The following is a 22,726-nucleotide window of genomic DNA, read 5'->3' as shown; positions in this document are numbered from 1 at the left end:
CATCTGCTCAGATAATGGAACAAAGTTTATTGGAGCAGAAAGAGCTCTACGTGACACAACTAAAAATCTAGACCAAGAAAAAATTAGCAACGGTATGATGAAGAAAGAAATCAAATGGATTTTCAATCCACCATCAGCCTCTCATCAAGGTGGAGTGTGGGAGACAAATCAGAAGCATAAGAAAGATTCTGAACTCAACACTAAAACAACAGACACTCGATGATGAAAGACTCCAAACAATGATGTGTGAAGTGAAATCAATCATCAATAACAGACTTCTGACAGACATCAGACGACCCAAATGACTTGGAGGATCTCATACCCAATCACTTGCTGTTAACGAAGACACAACCTGACAAGCCTCCTGAACACTTTTCTAAAAATGACCAAAACACTTGAAGATGCTGGAAGTAACTTCAATACACGGCTGGTTTGTTTTGGAAAAGATGGACTAAGGAGCATTTACCAACACTTCAAGAACGTCAGAAATGGCTTACAGCAAGAAGAAACTTTGAACAGGGAGGTTGTTTTAATTGTAGATGATGCTGCACCTCACAATTCCTGAGTAATTAAAGGAGCGACTCATGAAGACAATGGCAGATGGCAAAGGGGCAGTCAGAAGAGTTTGTGTGCAGCACACTGGACAGACCTGTGAATAAACTGGGCCTGCTGCAAGAAACTACCAAAGTTTGAAATAAGAAATCCTTAAATGTTTGTTTGCAGTGTGACTTGAAAACAATCCCTCTATCCATTATCCAACTCGCTATATCCTAACTACAGGGTCATGGGGGTCTGCTGGAGCCAATCCCAGCCAACACAGGGCACAAGGCAGGAAACAAACCCTGGGCAGGGCGCCAGCCCACCACAGACTTGAAAACTATAGTTAATATAAAAGTAAAGTTAGTGGCTCTTATTAAGTAAAGTATAGTAATTATGTCAGCTCCTACATAGCCAATTAGGGGTCAGAAATGTAAGAGCCAATCTTAGAAAGTGAATTCTTAAGTTAAATTCATATTCGTGTTTGTGTGATCTCTACAGAACATTAGCTTCTACATACAATATGGTGTAGTCTTTCACGCCATGTAAGTTAATATGAGATTGAACTTTCTTGCTATATAAATAATAATGTGTGTTAATTGAGTCAGTGTGTGTTTGGAGTTAGTCTCATTGCTAGCATGGCCTGGTAGACTCATTTAGCAGTTTACAAGTGACATAACTTCAAGAAACAAATAAGATATAGAAGCTTTAAACAGGACTTTTCTTAAACAAGAATTTTTCTTTTCTTTGCTGTATCAATTATTTCTCTATTTTTGTGTGAACTGTTTTACTTTGAATTTTTACTAAAGCTTTTAGAAATGAAGATATTTTGTCTGTGGAATCATTTCAACGTGTCAAGCTATCGTTGAGTCCCATGAAGCAAACTAGAGTTGCAGGACCTTAGTAATTTTGAATAAACGCAGCTACATAGTGTATAATAAAACATTTTCGATATCAAAATAAATGTCAAAGAGCAGGCCTTCTTCATGTCTCACCTCTCAATGTCCTTTTGTAGTCACTCTGGTCCTTTTAGAGTGAACAATAAGAGGACATTGAGTGGCCTTTCACAACAACATGAACAAACGCTGTACCTGATGGACTCCATGTTTTGATGTCCCACTGGCTGATCTTCTCCAAACTCTTTTTCAGACATGACAGCTCATTTCTCAGGTCCTCAGAAGAGAAATCAGCAGTGACAGTGAAGCTGAGCAAGCCTCCATCATCAGGAAAGACACAGCAAGATGAGAAAGTCTGCATCAAGAGACAAGAGGGGATGAGAATTCAAAGAGGACAGAGAACAAAAACCATTTGTTAGAAGATCTTTAACACTGTCCCAATGTCTTCAAAATTTTTCATTCACCCTTTAAGGCCTACTTCTCCAAAACACGTGTGAGGAAACTCCTATGTCCTTATCAGCGCAGCAACTGCCCACCGATAACAACCTTTGTTTCAATTACGCCCTCCTGAAGAATAGGCCTGAGTTGCCATGAAAAGCCTGCATATTGTAATCTTTTTAGTTAGCCAAAAAATGTGTCATTCTCCTTAACTTCTTAATACTGTGAATTTCCCCTTGGGATTAATAAAGTATCTATCTATCTATCTATCTATCTATCTATCTATCTATCTATCTATCTATCTATCTATCTATCTATCTATCTATCTATCTATCTATCTATCTATCTATCTATCTATCTATCTATCTATCTATCTATCTATCTATCTATCTATCTATCTATCTATCTATCTATCTACATCCATAATGGCCAACACGGTACAACACCCTTGTACTACACCTTTGTTTTGTAACTGTGTCAGTTAGCAGCGCTGAACCTCCATTGACCCATCCCTCGTTCAGCCAGCCATTTGCCACTCCTGACTCTGACACTCTCTGTGTAACACCATCAGCTCGAATTCTCTAACTTACAGCACAAGTCTGCTTTGAAAATTTATATGGCAAAGAGTTGAGCAGAGATATGTTAGCAATGATATATCAGTATTTGAAATGCAGACAGTTCATGTGTGCTCCATGCTACAACAATCTGTGTAAATGTACGACAAAACAAGAAATGTTACGTCTTGTAGACACAAAGCAAATGGATGTCTTTATTATATCAAATATAACTGCTTGAATGTGAGTTTTTATTTTTGACAATCACACTTCTGTGACATCAACCATTAAACAATTTGTCTTTATTGAGCTTACTTTTACAAGAACCATACATTTACACAGACTGTTACAGACTCAGATCAAATGCACGTTTTTATTACATCAGATATGTCCGTTTGAAAATGAAACACGTTATCACACATATGAATGCAAACATCTTATTTTGTACCGACTGATATTTGGACTTCACAGTCTTTACACATTCACAGCGACATGTCATCTAAGCGATTTCTTTACATTTGTTTTTATTTTTGAATAAAAGCCAAATTGTTTTGTGACTGTGAAGTTCAAATATTTTCAAAATAAGATGTGGAATGTGAAGATACTCTCCAAAGTCCTAGCTAGAAGGATGGAGAAAGTGCTGCCTTCAGTAATATCACAAGACCAAACTGGATATATTGAAGGCCGACACTTGGCTTCCAATCTCCGACGCTTGTTTAATGTAATATACTCACCCACAAAGTCTAACATCCCAGAGATATTATTATCATTGGATACAGAAAAAGCATTTGACATGATTGAATGGAAATACCTCTTCACTACATTGGAGAAATTTAGGTTTGGCCCGAACATTTGTGCATGGATCAAACTACTGTATACCAGTCCAGAATGTTCAGTTTGTATTAACAACATGAATTCAGACTCCTTTAAACTACAGTGTGGTACCAGACAAGGATGCCCCCTGTCACCACTGCTCTTTGCAATCGCCATTGAGCCACTGGCAGTTCACTGTCAAAATGCTTATGAGATAAAGGGGATTATCAGAGAAGAACTGGAACAGAAAATTTCTCTGCAGATGATATGGTACTGTAGATATATAAGATCAACAGAATACTGTGTCTGCAGTCCTAACAGCACTTATAGAATTTCAAAAGATCTCTGGTCTCAGAATTAATCTGAATAAAAGTGTACTCTTTCCAGTGAATTCTCAAGCATATAATATTAGATTAGACACCCTACCTTTTATCATCACAGAACAGTTTAAATACTGAGGAGTAAACATCACAAGTAAACATAAAGCTCCTTATCAACAAAATTTCACTGTCTGTATGGAAAAAATTAAACAAGACTTGCATAGATGGTCAACCCTTCATCTCACTCTAGCTGGAAGAATTAACATTGTTAAGATGAATATCCTATTTTTAAGAAACTAGCCAATTACCCAGTGGCTTCGCTCACTGAGTGCAAGGGAAAAAAATAAAATGCAGAGTTTATAAAATAAGTTTGTTAATTGCCAATTTTATTTTTCAAGAAATAAAGAGCATTTATCATAACATAGAAATCAATATAAACAACATTATTATCATTATCATATGAGAATATGAAGTAATATATAAGAAGCACATTGCATATAAATATAAATTACTAAACAGCAAAACATTTTGATAAAAGAATTTGAACATATAAGAAGTGTATAAATTATTAAACAGTAAAACATTTAGATAAGAGAATTTGAATGACATATAAGAGGTACTATTATCTTTGAATGTTGCAAGACCTTTGCCTTTCCAGAGCCCTTGCGTATGTTGCAAATTGGATTTTCGTCATGAACAAGGTTTAATGGTAATTGCAATACCGAATGTGCTTTACGGCCTCCATCTAATAATGTAGAAGCATTTCCGATTAGGTGGATTGGTGATTCTAGTTTGCCGACTAGTGTGTATCTCAGCAAGAATCAGGTTTATTAAGAATGTTTTTCCTGTTCCTCCAGGAGCATCAAGGAAAACAACACCACCATTTCCTTTTTTAATCAATCCCATTATGTACTGTATTATAATATGTTCTGTGGTCATACGTAATTGAACAACATATAAGAAGCATATAAATTATTAAACAGTAAAACATTTCGATAAGAGAATTTGAATGACATATAAGAATCATATACATTATTAAACAGTAAAACATTAACATTTAAGAAGTAAAGATACATTGAGTACTACTACAGTGGTTTCGGGTAAACTACATTTTTTGTTTGCTGATTAGGTGCATAAATGTGTACATTTTTAGGTGTACCCACCTGAGAACACGCTACATATAACTGACTGTGGGAGAAGCATAGATTTTGTAAATTGATTCCTACAACTTTAAGTGATTGGGCATGTGCTGTCATCACTGAGAACATGCACCCTCATGTTGGTAGTTAGGGTTTTTGTTTGAACATTTTTCCAAATTGAAGATGCTTTTAAACACGCACTGAGTTCATCCGTTGGTGTCGTTCGTGGAATAACCGGTAATGTTTGACAATAATCAACTGCAAGTAAAATGACAGTATCTCCCATTATTTTGCTAGGATCTCTGAGATCTTGCATTGTTCGGTTCAAGGCTTCATAAGCTCTTTTATGTGCCATGGTGCACTGATCCCAAACTATTATCTTTGAATGTTGCAAGACTTTTGCCTTTCCAGAGCCCTTGCGTATGTTGCAAATTGGATTTTCATCGTGAGCTAGGTTTAAAGGTAATTTCAATGCCGAATGTGCTGTATGGCCTCAATCTAATAATGTAGAAGTGATTCCCAATGACACTACAGCCAGAGCTATGTCACCATTCGCTCTCTTGGCAAGAATCAGGTTTATTAAGAATGTTTTTCCTGTTCCTTTATGGTCAGACGTAATTTCCGTTTCAAACGCAAAAAGAATTTTATATATATAGATTAGACTCAACAATAACCTAATTTATTTGGAACTCAAAACATCCACGTATCCAAAGAGCGACTCTACAAAGACCTAAGGAGGAAGGTGGCATGGCTCTACCTAACTTTCAATTTTATTACTGGGCAGAAAATTTACAAGCAATAAAATCCTGGACAAAGAAGAACATACACAGACTTGGTCCCCAATAGAAGTAAAATCCTGCAGTACTTCTTTATATTCTTTGCTTTGTACCCCAATAAATAAAAGTTATCGCCAATATACTAACAAACCAATATACTAACAAAAAGTATTTTAAGATAGAGAAGCTTTTATCTGTGGCACCTCTGCACAATAATCGCCTTTTTCCGCCCTCTCAAACGTACGCAGCTTTTAATGTCTGGAAAACATCTCTCTTGTTTAAAACTGTCCAAAATGTTTCCAAGCCAAGATCTAACCTGCAAACATTGCAATCGAGCTCCAGATTCATTAGTTCACATGTTTTGGGCCTGCATCATATTAACATCATTTGGACTAAAATCTTTAAATACCTTACAGAAAGACTGAGTGTCCCAATCCTCCTAATCCACTAACAGCTGTGCTTGGTGGGCTCACAGAGGGGCTTAAAGTGGAGGAGGACAAACAAACTGTGATTGCCTTTACTTCACTATTGGCATGTAGACTTATCTTACTCAATTGGAAGAATCCTAACGTCTCCTATTCTAAGTCAGTGGGTAACTGATGTTATATATTATTTGAAACTGGAAAAAAATTATATTCTCACTTAGAGGATCTCTATAAAACCTTTTCAAAACCTGGCAGGATCTAATCGATAACATTTTAGAATAAATATTTAAATTGAGGAAGTGGATTCTCTCTCCTCTTTTTTATTCTATTTATTTATTTATTTTTACTATTATTAAAGTTTTACTCGGTTGGCCTAGCTCTCTTTCTCATGGGTAGGAGTTGATTTCTTTTGAGCCTATTTTTGTTAAACTTGACTTGCTTGCATGGAATGTTATTGAATTTTAATAAAATCAATCTCTCTATTATAAAAAGATCACATTAAGATCACGGAAGACACTTAAAAGACCCGCGAGACTAAAGAGATTGGCCATGGAGCGTCTCGTTGGGACCTTAAACATGAGACTTTGTGCCAAGAGATTGACCCAGGACCATCTCGTGATGACGTAGAACATGAGATTCTTGCAAGACACGTCCTACTTACAACCAAATAACAGCAGACGTTGGCGCTACACACATGCAGAGCAGGTTAGAGATTATGAAAGCAGTGGAATTCAAAAGGCTCAAAAAAAAAAATGTTGACGCGATACATATATGGTGAAAGTTAAATAATATGAAAGTTGGAAAATTAGAAAGTATAAAAAAAAGAAAGCAAAGATCACAGGAGAGCAAACAAATGGAAATTATTATTTGAAAAAGGGAAAGTAATCACCACAGACCAGGCGTCATTGAAACAAAAGCAGGACAAAGCGAGGTCAGAAATAAAAGAAAGAGCAGAAAACAAAGTAAAACGTCATAAAAAGGTTAAAAAACAAGGGGGCCAAACACTTGCAGAGCAGGTTAGAGAAAAAGAAAACTGGAATTCAAAAGACTCAAAAAAAATATAGGCACGAAACACATGCAGAGCAACATGCAGAATATGAAAGCAGAAAAAAACGACAGTGTCAAAACAAAGAAAGTAAAACATTGCATTAGCACAAAGAAAGAGAAATTATTTTTCGGAGAAATAATGAAAAGGCAAATAGAGGTCGAATATATGGACACAGGTGATATGTCTGAAGTATGTCAATATTGTAAGGCTTTGAAGTTTAAGTCAGAGAATTTCAAAAACGGACTTTACCTCACATGCATTTATTGGTTACTTTGCAAAAAAAATTATTATCTGCTGATGATGTTGATTGTTTTGTCTGTGCTGAAATTCCAAACAGAGAAACCGATCCTGAATTATAGTACAAAGTCATTAAACACACGTCTCACTGATCTCATTTAAAAGATTCAGAACGTTGGGACTCAAAAGATTCCAAATATTGTTTTTACAGAAGTTCTGAAATAAAAGTGAAACTAATGAAAGAGCAACAATTCAAAGAAAAAAAAATCTTACAAGTGTGTATCTGGAAAAACAAACACAGGGGTTGGCGAGCGAAACGAGCAGTTGGGTGAAGCCCCCAAGTAATATTAAAAAAAAAAAAGACATGACTATTAAATGAACACTTTCACAAAAGGTATGATGAAACAAGTGTGCTTTTATTCAGGAATAAAACTGAATAAAAAAAGTAATTTAAATGACATGTTGCTGAATGTGTACAGTCTTGGAAGCCCAAATAGCGTTTCCATATCAAGACGTCTTCATACATGAGTGTGTGTTTGTGTGTGTTTCACATTCATTCAGTCATACCTGAAATAATGAACACATTTTTGTTGAGTTACTGTCTGTGTAGGTTTCTTGTTTGCAAAGTTAATAAGAAATGGCAATTTAGGTCTGTGTGTCGGTAGACGTCACAGAAGTGCGATTGGCGGTTATCATCAGGCAATTTGTTGAGGTGGTAAGGCCATTCGAATTTCCTCACGTGTGTTGGGAAAAATAAGGTGATCAAGGGAAACAAATTTGGTGGGGATTCCTGTTAATGGATTATTTCTTGCTGTACCACCTCAGCTCAGGAAAAGTTATTTTGGGAAATTCTTTAAGGTGGCCACTTCCAAAAAGAAAGACGACTCGATACCGAAGTGAGACAATCTTCTCTCTTTTCTTAGATAGTTTGTGTTTGTTACATTCACCGTAAACTTTGTGTTTTGTTTTGCTCTTTATTTCTTTCCTTTTCATGCTGCTTATTTAACTATTGGTTGGTATCTATCACCATGGCAATATCCCAGAAACTGTCACAACTGACTATACTGTACAAAGGTCTTCAATATTGCAGTATGCTTATGACGTCTGTTTTATTCCTTCCAGTTTCTTATATGTGCCCCAGATGGAGACAGGGTTCACATCAAGGATGACACAACAGAGAGACAGAAGACAAACCAGTAAACTACGTTATGTGTCCGCGCCGCACATGATGGGCAGTCAACTGGGATTGAAATGTGGAGATCACCTCTCATTCATTTATTGGTTATTAATGACAGAGTATTTCAGTGTAGTGAGACATAAGAGATCGACTTGACTTTCAATAAGCTGTTCATGCAGGACACCATAAGAGCAGAGTAATCAGACTGTAGATAAGGGGACTGAGGGGACAGCGGCCAGGTGGGCAAAGAACTGACTTGACAAAGAGAGCAAGACATTGGGCTTTTCAGAGTTCTGAGGTGAAATCAATTCAATTAAATGTAAATAAATATACATGAAGTAAGAGAGCTCCTCAGTATAATTACACAATGGAAGGTCTGCACTAGAAAGTGTAACTTGTGATGAAGACTTGTGGCTCTTTGTGTACTCATCACCATCCTCAGCTAGTAGAGATTAGAGAAGGCTAGTGAGAAGCTGAGTTATATAGTGTCCATGATGTGTGAAGTATAAATCAAATAGAGAATCTCCATCACATGAAGAACACACTTGTGAGTCCAGTTCAGGAATATTGTGTGCAGTGCTGGTCTCCATATTAGAGAAATGAACAAACAGCACAAGAGAAAGATGAGTGAAGAGAGACTGGACTGTGGGATTTGAAGGATTTGAATCTTATGAGTTTTAGGATAGAAATATTAGGAGGTGATATGACAGAGATGTTTAAAAAGCAGAGACTCAGAGACTTTTATACATTTTGACAATATTAGAGGAATATGAAAAGACATTCTGTGTTGGTTTGAATGGCCTATCCTTGTCATGTTGTAAAAACTCCTCAGATCTTTTGAATTTCTTTTTAAACGTTCTCAGGTTGCACAAACCCAGTCTGATTAGGTTTCCTCTGAGGAGCTTCCCTCACCTGTACAAAGTGGACATGATCCTTGTTGTCCAAAATCTCCTTCAGCTCAGTGTCTCTCTTCTTCAGCTCCTCAATCTCCTTCTCTAGTTGTTCCATGACTCCTTCAGCCTTCTCTATTTCTCTCTTCTCTTGTTCTTTGATCCTTTCAAACAAGTTCTTTTGAGCTTCTTCAATGCAGTGGATCAGATCAATGAAGCTTTTCTCATTTTCCTTTACCTCTTTTTCCACAGATATCTGATTGAATAAAGAAAGACATTGAATTGAGTCACATAATAAGAATTACCAGTCATGAAACACTTTGTGGGCATTTTAATGTTGTAAAGAATAGTTTGGATTGGCTGGCATCCTGGTCAAGATGTTTGGTGGTACCTCACTGAAACAACAGACTAGAATAATGGGAGGGAAGTCAGAGAATTATTAGCCAGGACAACATGTTCATCTAGTATTCTGAGTGGCAGGGTGTATGCAAGGGTGAAAGGGATATGACATCTGAACAGTCAGCCCTTTAGAGATATTAGAAGGACGTACTGAGGGGACAGTTCCATTATCCTATGAGGACTCTAACACAGAAAGGATTCTCTTGTGTTTCTCGTATGTATTGGAAGTACCACTGGGTCTCTTAGCAAAAACAGTCTCTCCAGCCCAGTCAGGTGAAATGGACATGGAATTAGAGAAGAAGAAGAAGAAGATGATGATGAAGATGATGATGATTTTGGGTATTGTAAACAAATGCCTGTGTGATGGAAGGTAATTGTGTGAAAATTAGAGTCTTTAGGACCAGAAACGTGTGTGGGGTAGTTTTGTTCTGGTTTGGTTTGGTTCTGGTCCGATACTCCCTGTTGGTGACAATATCAGATATAAATGGAGATATTACACACAAGTGTGTTGTGGTTGGTAAGGGAATTCTGATTTAATTTCACTTCATGAACTCTTGGATTATTTATTGTCCCTCTTTTTTCTAATCTCAAACTCAGGACTGAGTCTTCATTTCTAGTTCACTTATTAACTTTATATTATTACTGATAGCCTTTGCTACTATGGCTTATATTTGAATGGCTCACCCAGGTGTTGTAGGGGGTGTTAGTGTGCACTCCAAAGTGGCATAGGACACAACACTAGCTAGAGTAGTGACAGGTAGGTCACAGTCTGATGTAAGTGTAAGGTAAGCAGTACACACTGTCTACGCTCATTAACCACAAAGCTGGAGATGTCCACCTGCTTTCAAGACCTTGTATTTCTAGGAGTTGACTCAGGTAATCCTGAGATACCAAGCAGGAATGAAAAACCCTAAAGTTGACCTCCACACCAGTCCACAGAAAGAGCAAAGTAGTGATAGTTGGGGATTCAAATATTAGGGGAGGTGCGATGAAGGTTTGTTCCAGAGACCTTCTTGGCTGACAGCTGTCATTGTCATTGTTATCTACAGAGTGCCAAATCTGCCAGACAAACTTAAAGAATAAAGGTGAGGAGCAGAACTGACAAAGTGATCATCTCAAAAAGTCCATTTGTGCCTTGTGGCAGTCCAGGAAGACTGAGGGGATAAGAAGGTGCAACACATACCTTTATGTGTATCTCTTTTTTACTATCATTAATACATAAAATACTAAGCAACACAAGTTAAGAAAAGGAATATTAGTGAGCGGTCAGCATGAGTTTAGACGGGTGAGTTCAGGTTTTACTAATTTAGGGGCCTACTCTCTGAATCGGCAATGAAATAACAAGAAGCACTGTTGACAGTGAAATACCATGGATGATAAAATAAAATGTCTTCTGTCCTTCTGTCTGCCCCTACACGTCATCACCAGTGAAGCTTTGCTGGCTTTTCTAGTTTTCATTTATTCCTCATGTCCATAATTTGAAGGGTCGTCTTAATTCAACTCACTTTTATCTGCTCCACCACATTTCTCATCTCCTTCATTTTCTTCTCTCTCTCCTCAAGTCTCCTCCTGATTTCACTCCATGTTGCCCCCAACTGTTCCTGTTTGGACACACAAGAGGACACACATGGTCTTATCAACATTTACTTTCACATTTTGAGTTCTTGTTCTCTTTGTGAGTCCGGAAATTTTTACAACACATTTGTTTTGCATTTTGTGGCACAACTAACTTTTTTGTCACACTTGCCTTCATGTTGACACTCGAGGTGATCCACAGATTTGACTCAATAAATGTGAATAGCAACACAAGATTAAAAGAAAAGTTTAACTTACCAGTAAGATTGAAGATGGAGTTTGAGCTTGAAGAGAGTGACAAATGAATACAAGAGTTTGAAGGCACACTGTAGATGTAGAAGATATGGGATTTCAGAACCCAGGAGGACATGGACACGGAGTGGCAGCAATGGTAGGACCAACAACATCATCTGATCACCAAAGTTAGACTCGTGAGAACATTGTGATGTTATATTTTTGTATTTTATGTTGTTTACCCCATGTGTTGTGTAGTGATGACTGATCCCATGTTTTCATGGAGAACAAAATCTTCAGAGATAATCACACAAAAGCGATCAGGTTTGGTTTGGCATGTGAGAGAATTCACAGAGTGGAGATCACTCTTATTCAATAGACTGTCATGATATTCACTCAATAGATTTAATACACGTGACTGTGATCTGAGATACCGAGCACCATATCATTAACAGAAAGAAACAACTTTTTTCTTCTAAACCTTTCCCTTCTAATACCTTTTAGCATTGACAGCTTCCAAAGGTGGATAGGCAGGAATTCAAATACAATCACAACAACATTGGTGTCATCACTTTTCACTTCCTATGTCTGTGGTTCAGACCTGCTGTTAGAATATTTATCATCAAATAACCCAAACACGCGTGCTGCACTAAATGATCCAAACATCCATTTTCTTAACCTGCTTATCCAGAGCAAAGTGGTGGGGTAGCTGGAGTCTATCCCAGTTATAATCAGGCACAACGCAGGGACAACACCTGGACAGGGTGCCAGTCTGTCACAGTACACACACACACACACACACACACACACAATGAAAGACTAATTTAGCAACACCAACCCACCTAACATGCATGTCTTTGGATTATGGGAGGAATCTGGTGCACTGAAAGAATACCAATGTGTATACAAGAAGAACATACAAACTTCATACATGGAGCACCTTGGAAATGAATTCCAATGTAAAAATGTAACATGCTAATAACATAAGGATAACAGAAGAAGTACTGCAGGTCTAAAAATATATACAGACAGAGGAAACACATAAATCTATTATAACAAAAGGTGCTATATGGGGGCCTGACCTGACACAGATGGTCACGGAGGCACATGTAAAATAAATAAACTTTTATTTTTCTTCACCTGTAGGGCATGTCTTCCCCTTAATCCCCACAGGCACAACACAGTCCCAAGTGCACAAACACCAAATTAAACACACAACAAAACACTATTTTCTTCCTCCACCACTCTTCTCGGGCAACCTCATCCTCCTCCTCCCGACTCAGGCTCCCAGAGTGGTGGCTGCTGGCCCCTTTTATAACTCCCCCAGAAGTGCTCCAGGTGCTTGATTGCCGAGTTCCAGCTGCATTTCCGAGTGTGGTGAAAACACTGACCATAAGGGCTCAGGAGTTCCAGCTGCAGCACCCCCTGGTGGTGCCCCATGGACCCCGGCATGGACCCCGGCCATCCTCCACACTATGTTACTTTACTTTGATTTTTTTCCTCTTTCCCATAGAGAAAGGCACATAGCTTGTGATTTTTATTGATCTAATTTTTCTCAACAGAATTTACCAGGAAACATTCATTCAGAGCTGGATTTTAGATGTTCTCATTTCACTTCTGGTCTTTCAGAAGGTTACATGGATCAATTCCTAGTTACTTATCAAGTTTCTAAAGCCTGCACTGTTATGATGATTCTAGCATGTCATTTAAAGTGCACATTGCAAAGTTGTCCAAATCGTGTTTCTTCCATCATAAAAATGTTGGGAAATTAAGGCGCTTTCTAAATTAACAGGATTCTGAGAAAATAATTCCTGCATTTATTTAAAGTAATATTGTCTACTGCAATGCGGTGTTCACTGGAGGCTCAAACTGTTCTCTATACAGCCTCCAGTTAATCCAAAATGTGGCTGCAAGAATTATCACAAGAACAAGAAAATACAAACACATAACTCCAGTTCTTAAATCCTTACACTGGCTCTCGGTTAAGTTCAGGGCAGATTTCAAAATTCTCCTTTTAACATATAAAGCATTAAATGGCCGAGGTCCGGCTTACTTGTCTGAACTTATCACGACTTACAAACCTGAGCGCACATTAACATCTCAAGATGATGGGTGTTTTTAATGTTGGCACAGATCACGGGGGTACAACTTCGATCCTGGAGAGCTGCACTGGCAGTTTTCCTTGCTGCCACTTTCTTACCCAGTGACCAATTTCTGCTGTTAATTGACTTCTTTTCCAATCATTTTAATTGCTATGTTTTTTGAAGACTTGTTCCTCTGAATTGTTAAATGGCATTCAAACACAAATGAGATATGAAGTGAGGAGCCAACAGCAAACTCAGAGCCGCAGACTCCAGCCAGTTTCTTAATTAGATGTCAATTCTTGTTGTTAATTAAACCTGTGATTTAATCCCATGGCTTGTCACCTCTCTTCTGTAAAAGCAGACATTTCCCAAACTGTTGGTTTTCTTTGTTCTTAAAGCCCAAGTGTTTTGTGGACCTGAGCAGATCAACATGATGGAGACCTTCACCTTTCTTTATGTTCAGATATTATATGACGGACACAGGGAGCTGGTTATGTGTTGGCCCATTTTGTATTCCATTATGTTTAGCTTCTAATTGAGGGGTCTGAGTCTTAAGTAACAAGTCATTTAAAATGAAGGCAAAAGAAGTTAATTAGCAATTAGTGAGAATGAAAACCTGCAGCCACTGTAGTGCTCGTGGACTGGAGCTGGACACCCCTGGCATTGATGGTCAAACGGGCATCTTCACATGTTATTTACACACCTGCTGGGCTTGGTGGGCTTTTATCATACTGGTGAAGGTCAAAGTTCATCTAACAATCAGACATTAGCTGGTATAACCAGGGGGTTAAAATTCAAAATATCTTTTCTACTGCACTTAATGATCACAAATAATCACTAATTCAGTGCATGATTACTTATTTTAAACTACAATGAGAATATCTACAGCAATGCTACATTGAAATGTTTGGGCTAAATTTATTGTAAAGATCTTAGACTTGGTTCTGTAGTGCAGTATTGTTTGGTTGACGTGTCTCTTAAAAAGGCCTGAGATCAGCCACATGCACACTGAAATTATTTAAAATGCACAAAGAAGACAATGGAAATAAGCAGCTAAACACACTTACTGTGTATATGGTTATGCTTGCTGTAACACGATCCTGCTTAAACACCTTAAAAGGGCTGGAATGTTAGATATTTCTGTGAGTAGCCCACATGCCGCTCATACCCCTGCCAGGTGCCCATTCTGTAGTTTCTGTAGTTTGTCCACCACAGCATTAGATACTGTGAACGCTGGCCCCGGCACAGACAGATGGACATCATATTTTGTTCCCAACACACTGTTTATTTACACTATTTACAATTGTCATAAAGTCACGTGCACTCACAACACCCCAGCGCCTCTAGCACTGAATCCCCCAAAGTCCAGGGCCCACAGTCTTTGTGCCTTTCTTCCTGGCCGCCTCCTGTCCTCTCTCAAGCTCCGTCCTTCTGCCTCCCGACTTCCACCAATGACTGGAGGGAGGCGGCCCCTTTTATGGGAACCCGGATGGGCTCCAGCTGCTTCCCGGCACTTACGTTGGCCACACCCCTGTGTGCAGAAGTGCCGCTGCGCCCGAAGCTGTCCGTGTGTCCCCTTTCGTCTTCCCCCCTGCACTTCCTGGTGTGGCGGAAGTGCCGGGCTCCCGGGATCAATAGGCACTGGGGCGCCGCCTGGCGGTGACCACGGGTCCCTACAGGGCTGGGCTTCCAAGCCCTCTACCCGAGGCCTCCTGCATAACCAGGACGGACGCCCCCTCTCAGTCTGTAGGAGGCAGACGCCCTCCTCTGGTCCTCCAAGGCGTCCCGGCCGGGCTCCATCCCCGGCCAAAGACCACACGGGGTAAACCGGCATCGGGGCGCCGCCTGGCGGTGACCATGGGTCCCAACAGGGCTGGGCTTCCAAGCCTTGTACCCGTGGCCCCCAACCTAACCAGGACGGACGCCCCCTCGCGGTCTGGAGGAGGCACAAGCCCTCCTCTGGTCCTCCAAGGCGTCCCGGCCGGGCTCCATCCCCGGCCAAAGACCCCACGGGGTAAACCGGCATCAGGGCGACGCCTGGCGGTGACCACGGGTCCCTACAGGGCTGGGCTTCCAAGCCTTGTACCCGTGGCCCCCAACCTAACCAGGACGGACGCCCCCTCGCGGTCTGGAGGAGGCACAAGCCCTCCTCTCCTCCTCCTGGGCGTCCCGGCCGGGGACCACAATACTCAAAAGACAATCTGATTAGAGCAGACAAATACTCAGCTTGGCGTAATGAACTCTCTCGGCTGTTCATGGGTAATGCCTGGTATCCCATCATGGACTGTTTCATGCCCTGCCTAAGGTTTCACCAGAATAGGCTTCAGCACACTACTCTAAGTCCTTGGAAAATCAGGTTTATAAGATGGATGAAGAGTTTTCTCTGTTACACTGCATTTACAAATCCCTTAACTCTTGTTATTTAATTTGTTTCAATTAAACACCAAATCCCACTCACCTCTTTTCCTTTTCTTTCCGTCTCCAGCTCCACTATTTCATGACCTTTATGTCCAGTCACCACACACATCATGCAGATACACAAATCATCAGTTTTGCAAAATATTTTCAGACTTTCCTGATGTTTTGCACAGAGCTTCCTCCTCAGATTTCCATCAGGATCAACCAGCTTGTGGTCCTTCCAGGCCGCTACCTCATAGTGGGGCTGCAGGTGAGGCTGACAGAAGGAGGCCAAGCAGGTTAGACAGGACTTCACCGCTCTGAACTTCTTCCCAGTACAGAAGTCACACTCCACGTCTCCAGGGCCAGCATAATTCTGAGATGGAGAAGAAATGAGTCCTGTCTTCTTTAGTTTCTCTACGATTTCATTCAGCAGTGTGTTTCTGTTCAGCTCAGGCCTTGTGGTGAAGGTGTGTCTGCACTGAGGACAGCTGAACACTTGGCTCTGATCCCAGCAGTCAGTGAGGCACTTCAGACAGAAACTGTGACCACAATGCAGTGACACGGGGTCAGTCAGGGTCTCCAGACACAACGAGCAGGTGATCTCGTCTTGTAATCCACACAGCTGGGCTTCAGCCATCGTTCAGTCTGAGAGGCAGAGAGAATCAGTCAGACAAACAAGGAAGTGACTTGTGAAGAAATGAAAGTGAAAGTTTGTCTGTGCTCAGTGAGAAGGAGGAGGAGGAGGAGGAGATTTAAAGAGAAAGCTGAGAGCTGACAGAGAGAACATCTGAGGAGACACTGAGGGTGAACAGTTAATGTGAGACAGGAGCCCAGAGAGTGAAGATCACAATGTGACAATATGACATACACTGACAGACGAGACGCACTGTCCCAGGGTGTCTGTTAAAGTTTAACTCACTTCAGTATATATTATTTATTTATTACATACTGAAGTCCACATTAGAGATGCTGGATGTTCTCCAGATTTTCAGATTTTCTTGGCTTTTCAGTTCAGTATTTTACTTTAGAATTTTAATCACCTGACGTCACAGTCAGCTCGGCCTCCTTAGATGCATAGTGTTGGGTAATAGAAGGCTTGTGAAAAGTTTACCTGACCCGGTCTTGAGCCTGTTACACGGTGTGGTGTAGCGGGTCCACAGCTCACGTCAAAAAGGCCACTTTTTAAATAAATAATCACTGTCTTCGCGGCTTATAGAGAGGGCGTGGTAGTGTGGCCGGAAGCAGTTCCCGGGGAAGTTTGTGATGCGGGCGGTTCTCGCTTAAGTGCACAGGTGAGGAGTCATCCGCATCCGTAATTGTAGCCGGGAGCTACTGATTGCCACACCTGATTCACGTCCTCGTGATAAATAGAAGCGCGAGGTGGCTAGGAGGGGGAAATGAAAAAAGAAAAGGAAAAAATGAATAGAGGTTGAAGGAGAAGAAGGCAGGAAGCAGGGAGATGAAAGCAAGAGAGTGAGAACGAGCGAGTGCAGGCTCAAGGGCAGCTGAGCAGTGAGCCTGGGTGTTTGGCCGGCACCCAAGGAGCACTCAATTGTGGTCGCTCCCTCTGAGCATTTTATGAAGAGCGGGAGTGACTGGAAGAAGGATGGCTGACTGCGTAAGGCCAAGAAGGCAGCTAGAGTCGGGACTTGGGACGTGAAAGCCCCAGCATGACTACCCTGGCCGCTGGGGAGCCCAAGTCACGGTCTAGTGAAGCCCATTGGAGCCAGGGATTGATGAGACGAACAAACCAGCAGAAGAAGGTAGAATGAAGGTCAGCTGCAGGTAAGGTTGTTCCCCTGATGCACAGCCTGGATGGGAGAAGCAGGGGAGTCACCAGTAGAAGAAAGGCACTGGGCTGGTTTGTTTAAAGGGACAGCTTCCAGCCATTGTTTTAACCTTGCTGTTTTTAAAAGGTTTTTTTCTAATGGATTTTATCCTCAACGATATCACCTTTGTTTTAATGGATTATTTATTTAAGGATTGAGAAGACACTGCACTTTATTTTGGACATTGACTTGTTTTGTTTGTTGGTTTTAAATAAAAGCACTTGGCACTTTTTGCACCATCCCCTTGTTTTATTGTTTGTACCTCATTGCCTAGGTCATCGGTGACATTACCGATGGTGTCGGGTTCCAGAGATCCCAGAAGCAAGATGGAAGGATGTAGCGGAACCCGCGTTATCACACACGGGTGCAACCAAACATGACAAAGGTGGTCTTTAGCTGGCTGTTTGACTTGCTACTTAGAGTTCAAATGTAGTTTAGTGCAGATGAACAGTTTTATGACACCAAGCCTTTAAGGATGATGTCCAATGGTGAGTACAGTTCTATGTCGTCATTTTGGGGTTAAAACAGAAAGCTCTACCTATACTGGAGGGCACTCTTGGTCTCTACTACATGGTTCTTGTCTCATCTGGTTGATCTGTAACAATACCCACCCTTCCCATTGTGGAAGGACAGCCTTTCAGGGTGGTGATTGGCAGCTGATGTGCACAATAAAGAAGTCTACTCCATCAAAGCTCCAGGACAACATTGTTTGCTGTCATTTCTCACGCATGTCTATCTGGGGATTTTGAGAGCCATCAGCGGAGGTACCTGAATCTGTCTTAAAGACTTTGAAAGAGGCCTCTAGCTGGACAGTCCAAATCACAGCCAGTCTGTGCCCATTGTCTCATCACTTTAGTGAAGGGTGTAGCCGACCCCAAGCTTTGAGGCATGAACCTCTGATAAGACCCCACCAGACCCTGGGACCTCATTTTCACTCACAGTTTCTTTTGTTCATTTTCTCTTTCTGTTATTTAATTAACTTCTCTTCATTAGTTGATTTTCCTAATTGTTTCCTGAGATGCGATTCTAAGATGTTGAGGTACACAATAATCGTTCTGAGCTCAGGTGCCTTCAGTAGTTCAGGCTCAGTATCTTCTATGCTGTATGTGAAGCAGTGCTGTATCTACAGTAAGTGGAGATGAGTTCTAGAGTCCTTCAAGGTGCATCAGCTGACCATACACATTGTTAATTCTTCAATCTGCTTCAAGGTTTTCTGCCTTTAATGTTGTATTTTAACAACAGTGTGGGGTATTTCAGGTAAATGTGCCCTGCTATGGTGCCCTCACACTGCCTGTGGGGTCTTTCGATTCTGGTTGTTTCTTTGTGTGACATAAGCAGAAAGATCAGGGCCTGCGTTTAGATGAGGAAGTTGTCATTGTTTTGCTCAGCTGCTTGTGTTCTTTAATATTATTTTCCTAATATCTGAAATGGAAAGAGGACAGAACTGTAGAATTGTGAATTTTACCTGCTGAGACCTTTCTGGTAATAATTCAGTTTAGGTATTGACAAAATGTGTCTACTACTCATTTATTATTATGTGACAAGACCACAAGAAACACTTCTTTGGGTCTTCATAACACTTACTAAGCATCAGTGAAGTGTTTATTCATCTCTGTAATATGGCCTGCTAGCAGAACTTCACTTTGGTGGTCTGAGGCGGCTTACCACAGATGTGTTTAAGACCTGTGAATCCTTCATATCCATAATCGATGTGACCACCATGACGATACGCCACACTGCACACCGGTGAATGACTGCCAGACTGATGCTTTGTGAATGTCAGTAAGAACAGAAGAAGCCTTTGTGAAGGTCTTGTTACATAACAGGATTCAAGTAATGGAGACATTGTGTTTGTAATTGTGGACTTAAGTGGCAGTGAGATAAAAAACATAACCAACATAGCCAAATTTCTGAGAGATAGCAGGGAGAAAAAAAAGAAAGAAAGATATCACTGAGTGCATGGGTTTATAGCTCAGTAAACGTTTACCAAATTTAAATCAGAAGTGAATTTGCCAGGACTGAGTTCAAGAGGAATTCATCTAGTTATAGGTTCAAGTTCAAAGCCGTGACGAGGCTGATAATTAACTCAGAGCCTTTGAAATTTAAAATTCACTTGGCTTGGTAAGGAATAAACAAACACTGATATGGAGTTGGACAACAGACAGCAAACGGGGTAAGTAACATCTGAATTGGCCAGAGCCAAAAAGCTTGAAGTGCAGCTTTCATTGCATTTGAATGATCAATCAGCACTTAGGAGAAGAAGTGAAGGAAGGAGAGAAAAGAACGATTAGGGATTTGTCAGACTTCCAGAAGACCTGTCTGTAGATCAGCACAGCTGAGAAACTTCATTATCAGGGCCTTGAGTGTGAAGAACGTTCATTAACACTAGAATTACCAGAGCCTACAAAAAAACTTGTAGATCCGACCCACCTTAAATCCAATCGCACCTCTCTGCCAGGGTCTTTTGTCCTCTAAATATGCGATAAAGATAAGCTGCAAGCAGCCGGCTATTCCATCCCCTCACCGCTGCAGAACGTGCACAAACTTCTCCCAGCTCATGCCTTGATTGATTATCTGGGAGTGAAGTGGAGTTTTAGAGTGGAAATAATAGATCGTTATTTGGAACTCACGCTTTTCATGTGTGTTCCGTTTCTACAGTAATCTGTGTAAACACATTGTTAAAACAGAAACGTTTTTCATATTTTAGTAGTAAATGACAAAATGTAGGCATAAACTGTATAATGTATGAAGCCTGAAGTCCAAAGATCAAATAAACACTTTCACAAAAGGTTCAAGGACAAGACAACAGCTTCCGTGACGTAGCGGTAAGATTTGCTAAATTGTAATCTAGAGTCCCATGTTCGATCTGACTCACTCCTCAGTGACCGCATGGTTTTTTTTCCCTAATCTTGCCAGTCCCCACACGTTGCTGTATGCTGTTTCTTTTGTACTCCAGGACATGCAGAGGAAAGAATAGTACAGAGCAGTAAGTTCAGCGCTATATGCAATCATCAGATTCAAATGTTAACGGTTCACACACACGCAAGGCTCCACCTTCCTACATTTACAATGTGTGTACCTGTTACAATGTACACACTTCTCTCTATGCTGTGGTTTCTTTTACAGACCTGAAAGAAAGAGACAATATATGTGAAAACATCATTACACTAATGCAATATTATTTGACAACGAACAGCGTCAGATCAGTGTTAGTCCGTTTCCACTCTCAATACACGATTTATAAAAACTAAACTTGGCATAAGGCATCTTTTTCCATATTACTCTCACTGTACCACTCGGAGTATTTATATCACTGTATCTGAGTGTGAATCACAGCTCTACAGCAGCTGATCGGAAAGAGAATTATCAGTATACAGCTTCAAGGACATGCTACCTCAGCCATGCTGTCTATTTGAACTGCTCTCATACGACAAACGTCTGTCGCTTTTCCAGTACAGACCTCGCAGTTCAGAAACAGTTTCATCCCAAGAACTCTAAACGCATTCAATCAGTCTATCAAGTGCTCTTTTAAGAACTGTTTGTACTTATTAGTACAATCACCTCACTGTAAACTTGTGATACAGTTATAATATTGCACAACCTGAGCCACTTTATAAAGTGCGTATTTACATTTGATGACAATATCATTTTAAGATGAAATGCAGCAAAATATGTTTATTATATTATACAGATAAAATGTTAACATCATTTAAATAATCTATATTGTTAATAATTAAACATGTGAGGACATGGTGTCACAGCGCTAGCAAGGAGCTGGTTCCCCGTTCAGGGATTGTTCCTGCCTTGTGCTGTATTCTTGCTGGGGTTGGCGTGATACTGAAGGATAGATGTATAGAATAATTAAACATGTACTACGAAGATATTTCAATGTTCCTTAAAGGTTTTGAAGAATCGGCATTCTAAGCTTACAGATGGCTTAACGTCTATTACAGAGCTGATTGTGTGGCGATTGGTTACTTGTAGAAAGAAAAGGAAGTACAGGAATTGGAGGTTAGTATGTTTGAAAGATACAGTACTGCTGCAATAATTTATTTCATCGAAGGTCGTGCACGGCGCAACAAGCATCTTCCGTGAGGCAGGAACAATCTCTGGATGGGGTGCCAGGTCATCACTATCACTGTGCCACCGTGTTCCCATGTTTAATACATGCTTTAATTCCTATCATCATGAAAATTATATCAAGTATACTTCTCAGTATTTTAATTATTCCAAGAGCTGTAATATCACGAATGTAATGGATTCTGTATCCTGTCGGAGGAAGAGAAAGCCCGTTAAAGAAGCATGTAGTGATTCACACACATTGAGCACATAGAAGAACAAACAGAAAACAAAGCATTTAACCTGCTACTTTAGTTACAATGGGAATTGATTTTATTCAATGATTTTAAGATGAAGTTTATGATGTTCAACTTTAATGCCAAAATAAACTACATAATTAAAGTGGAAATTTCAAGATTAAAATTGACTTTTCAAGCTTTTTTACCATTGTGTGCCTTTTTTTTTTCTCTGTACTCTAATAAGCTTTCATATGACACTCAGACGATGGGCTATGACTTGCCTTTTCACGGCGACTTTGATATCTGACAACGTCTTTTTTATTTCGGGCACTGTGCGACTTTGTGAACTTGAGCTTTCGAGTTTCTCCAACACTCTATGTCAGTCGATCAGCTTCCTTTTGTTGTTTTTTACCACTGTTTAAACCAACAAATAGTATGTTTTTCCTTGCCTTCACTTGGTATTCGCTGAAATTCTTCTATTTTCCCTCATGCTTCTGCCATTGCCTTTTCACAGAATGCTGAGCTTAAGGGATATTTATATTGATTTGCATATTCAATGAGGTGTAATTCTGGGAGGAGCTGGGGAGTGGCTGCAGGTGCATGCACGTGCGTTACTTTTCACGCTGACCAAAATTTATGGAGCGGAAGAAAATGGAA

At 40.2% G+C, this 22,726-nt stretch overlaps 1 protein-coding gene across 6 annotated transcripts in view; it reads right to left on the bottom strand.

Moving 5' to 3' along the window:
* Positions 1-16,619, bottom strand: part of LOC120520113 (NACHT, LRR and PYD domains-containing protein 3-like) — a 45,269-nt gene extending 28,650 nt beyond the window's left edge. For all 6 annotated transcript variants that reach the window (XR_005631769.1, XM_039742729.1, XM_039742730.1 and 3 more), the window contains exons 1-4: positions 16,001-16,619; positions 11,155-11,250; positions 9,273-9,506; positions 1,629-1,788 (exon numbers count right to left, since the gene is read on the bottom strand). Coding sequence is in view for 5 of the 6 variants with exons in the window: in XM_039742729.1 (XP_039598663.1) it covers positions 1,629-1,788; positions 9,273-9,506; positions 11,155-11,250; positions 16,001-16,579 (1,069 nt within the window). In the remaining variant the exon portion in view is untranslated. The remainder of the gene's footprint in view (positions 1-1,628; positions 1,789-9,272; positions 9,507-11,154; positions 11,251-16,000) is intronic.
* Between the last annotated feature and the right edge of the window lie 6,107 nt (positions 16,620-22,726).

Source organism: Polypterus senegalus, unplaced genomic scaffold (genome assembly GCF_016835505.1).
Source record: "Polypterus senegalus isolate Bchr_013 unplaced genomic scaffold, ASM1683550v1 scaffold_4067, whole genome shotgun sequence".
NCBI lineage: Eukaryota > Metazoa > Chordata > Cladistia > Polypteriformes > Polypteridae > Polypterus > Polypterus senegalus.
Note: the sequence above shows the minus strand (reverse complement) of the source record. Positions and strands in the feature narration are given on the sequence as shown.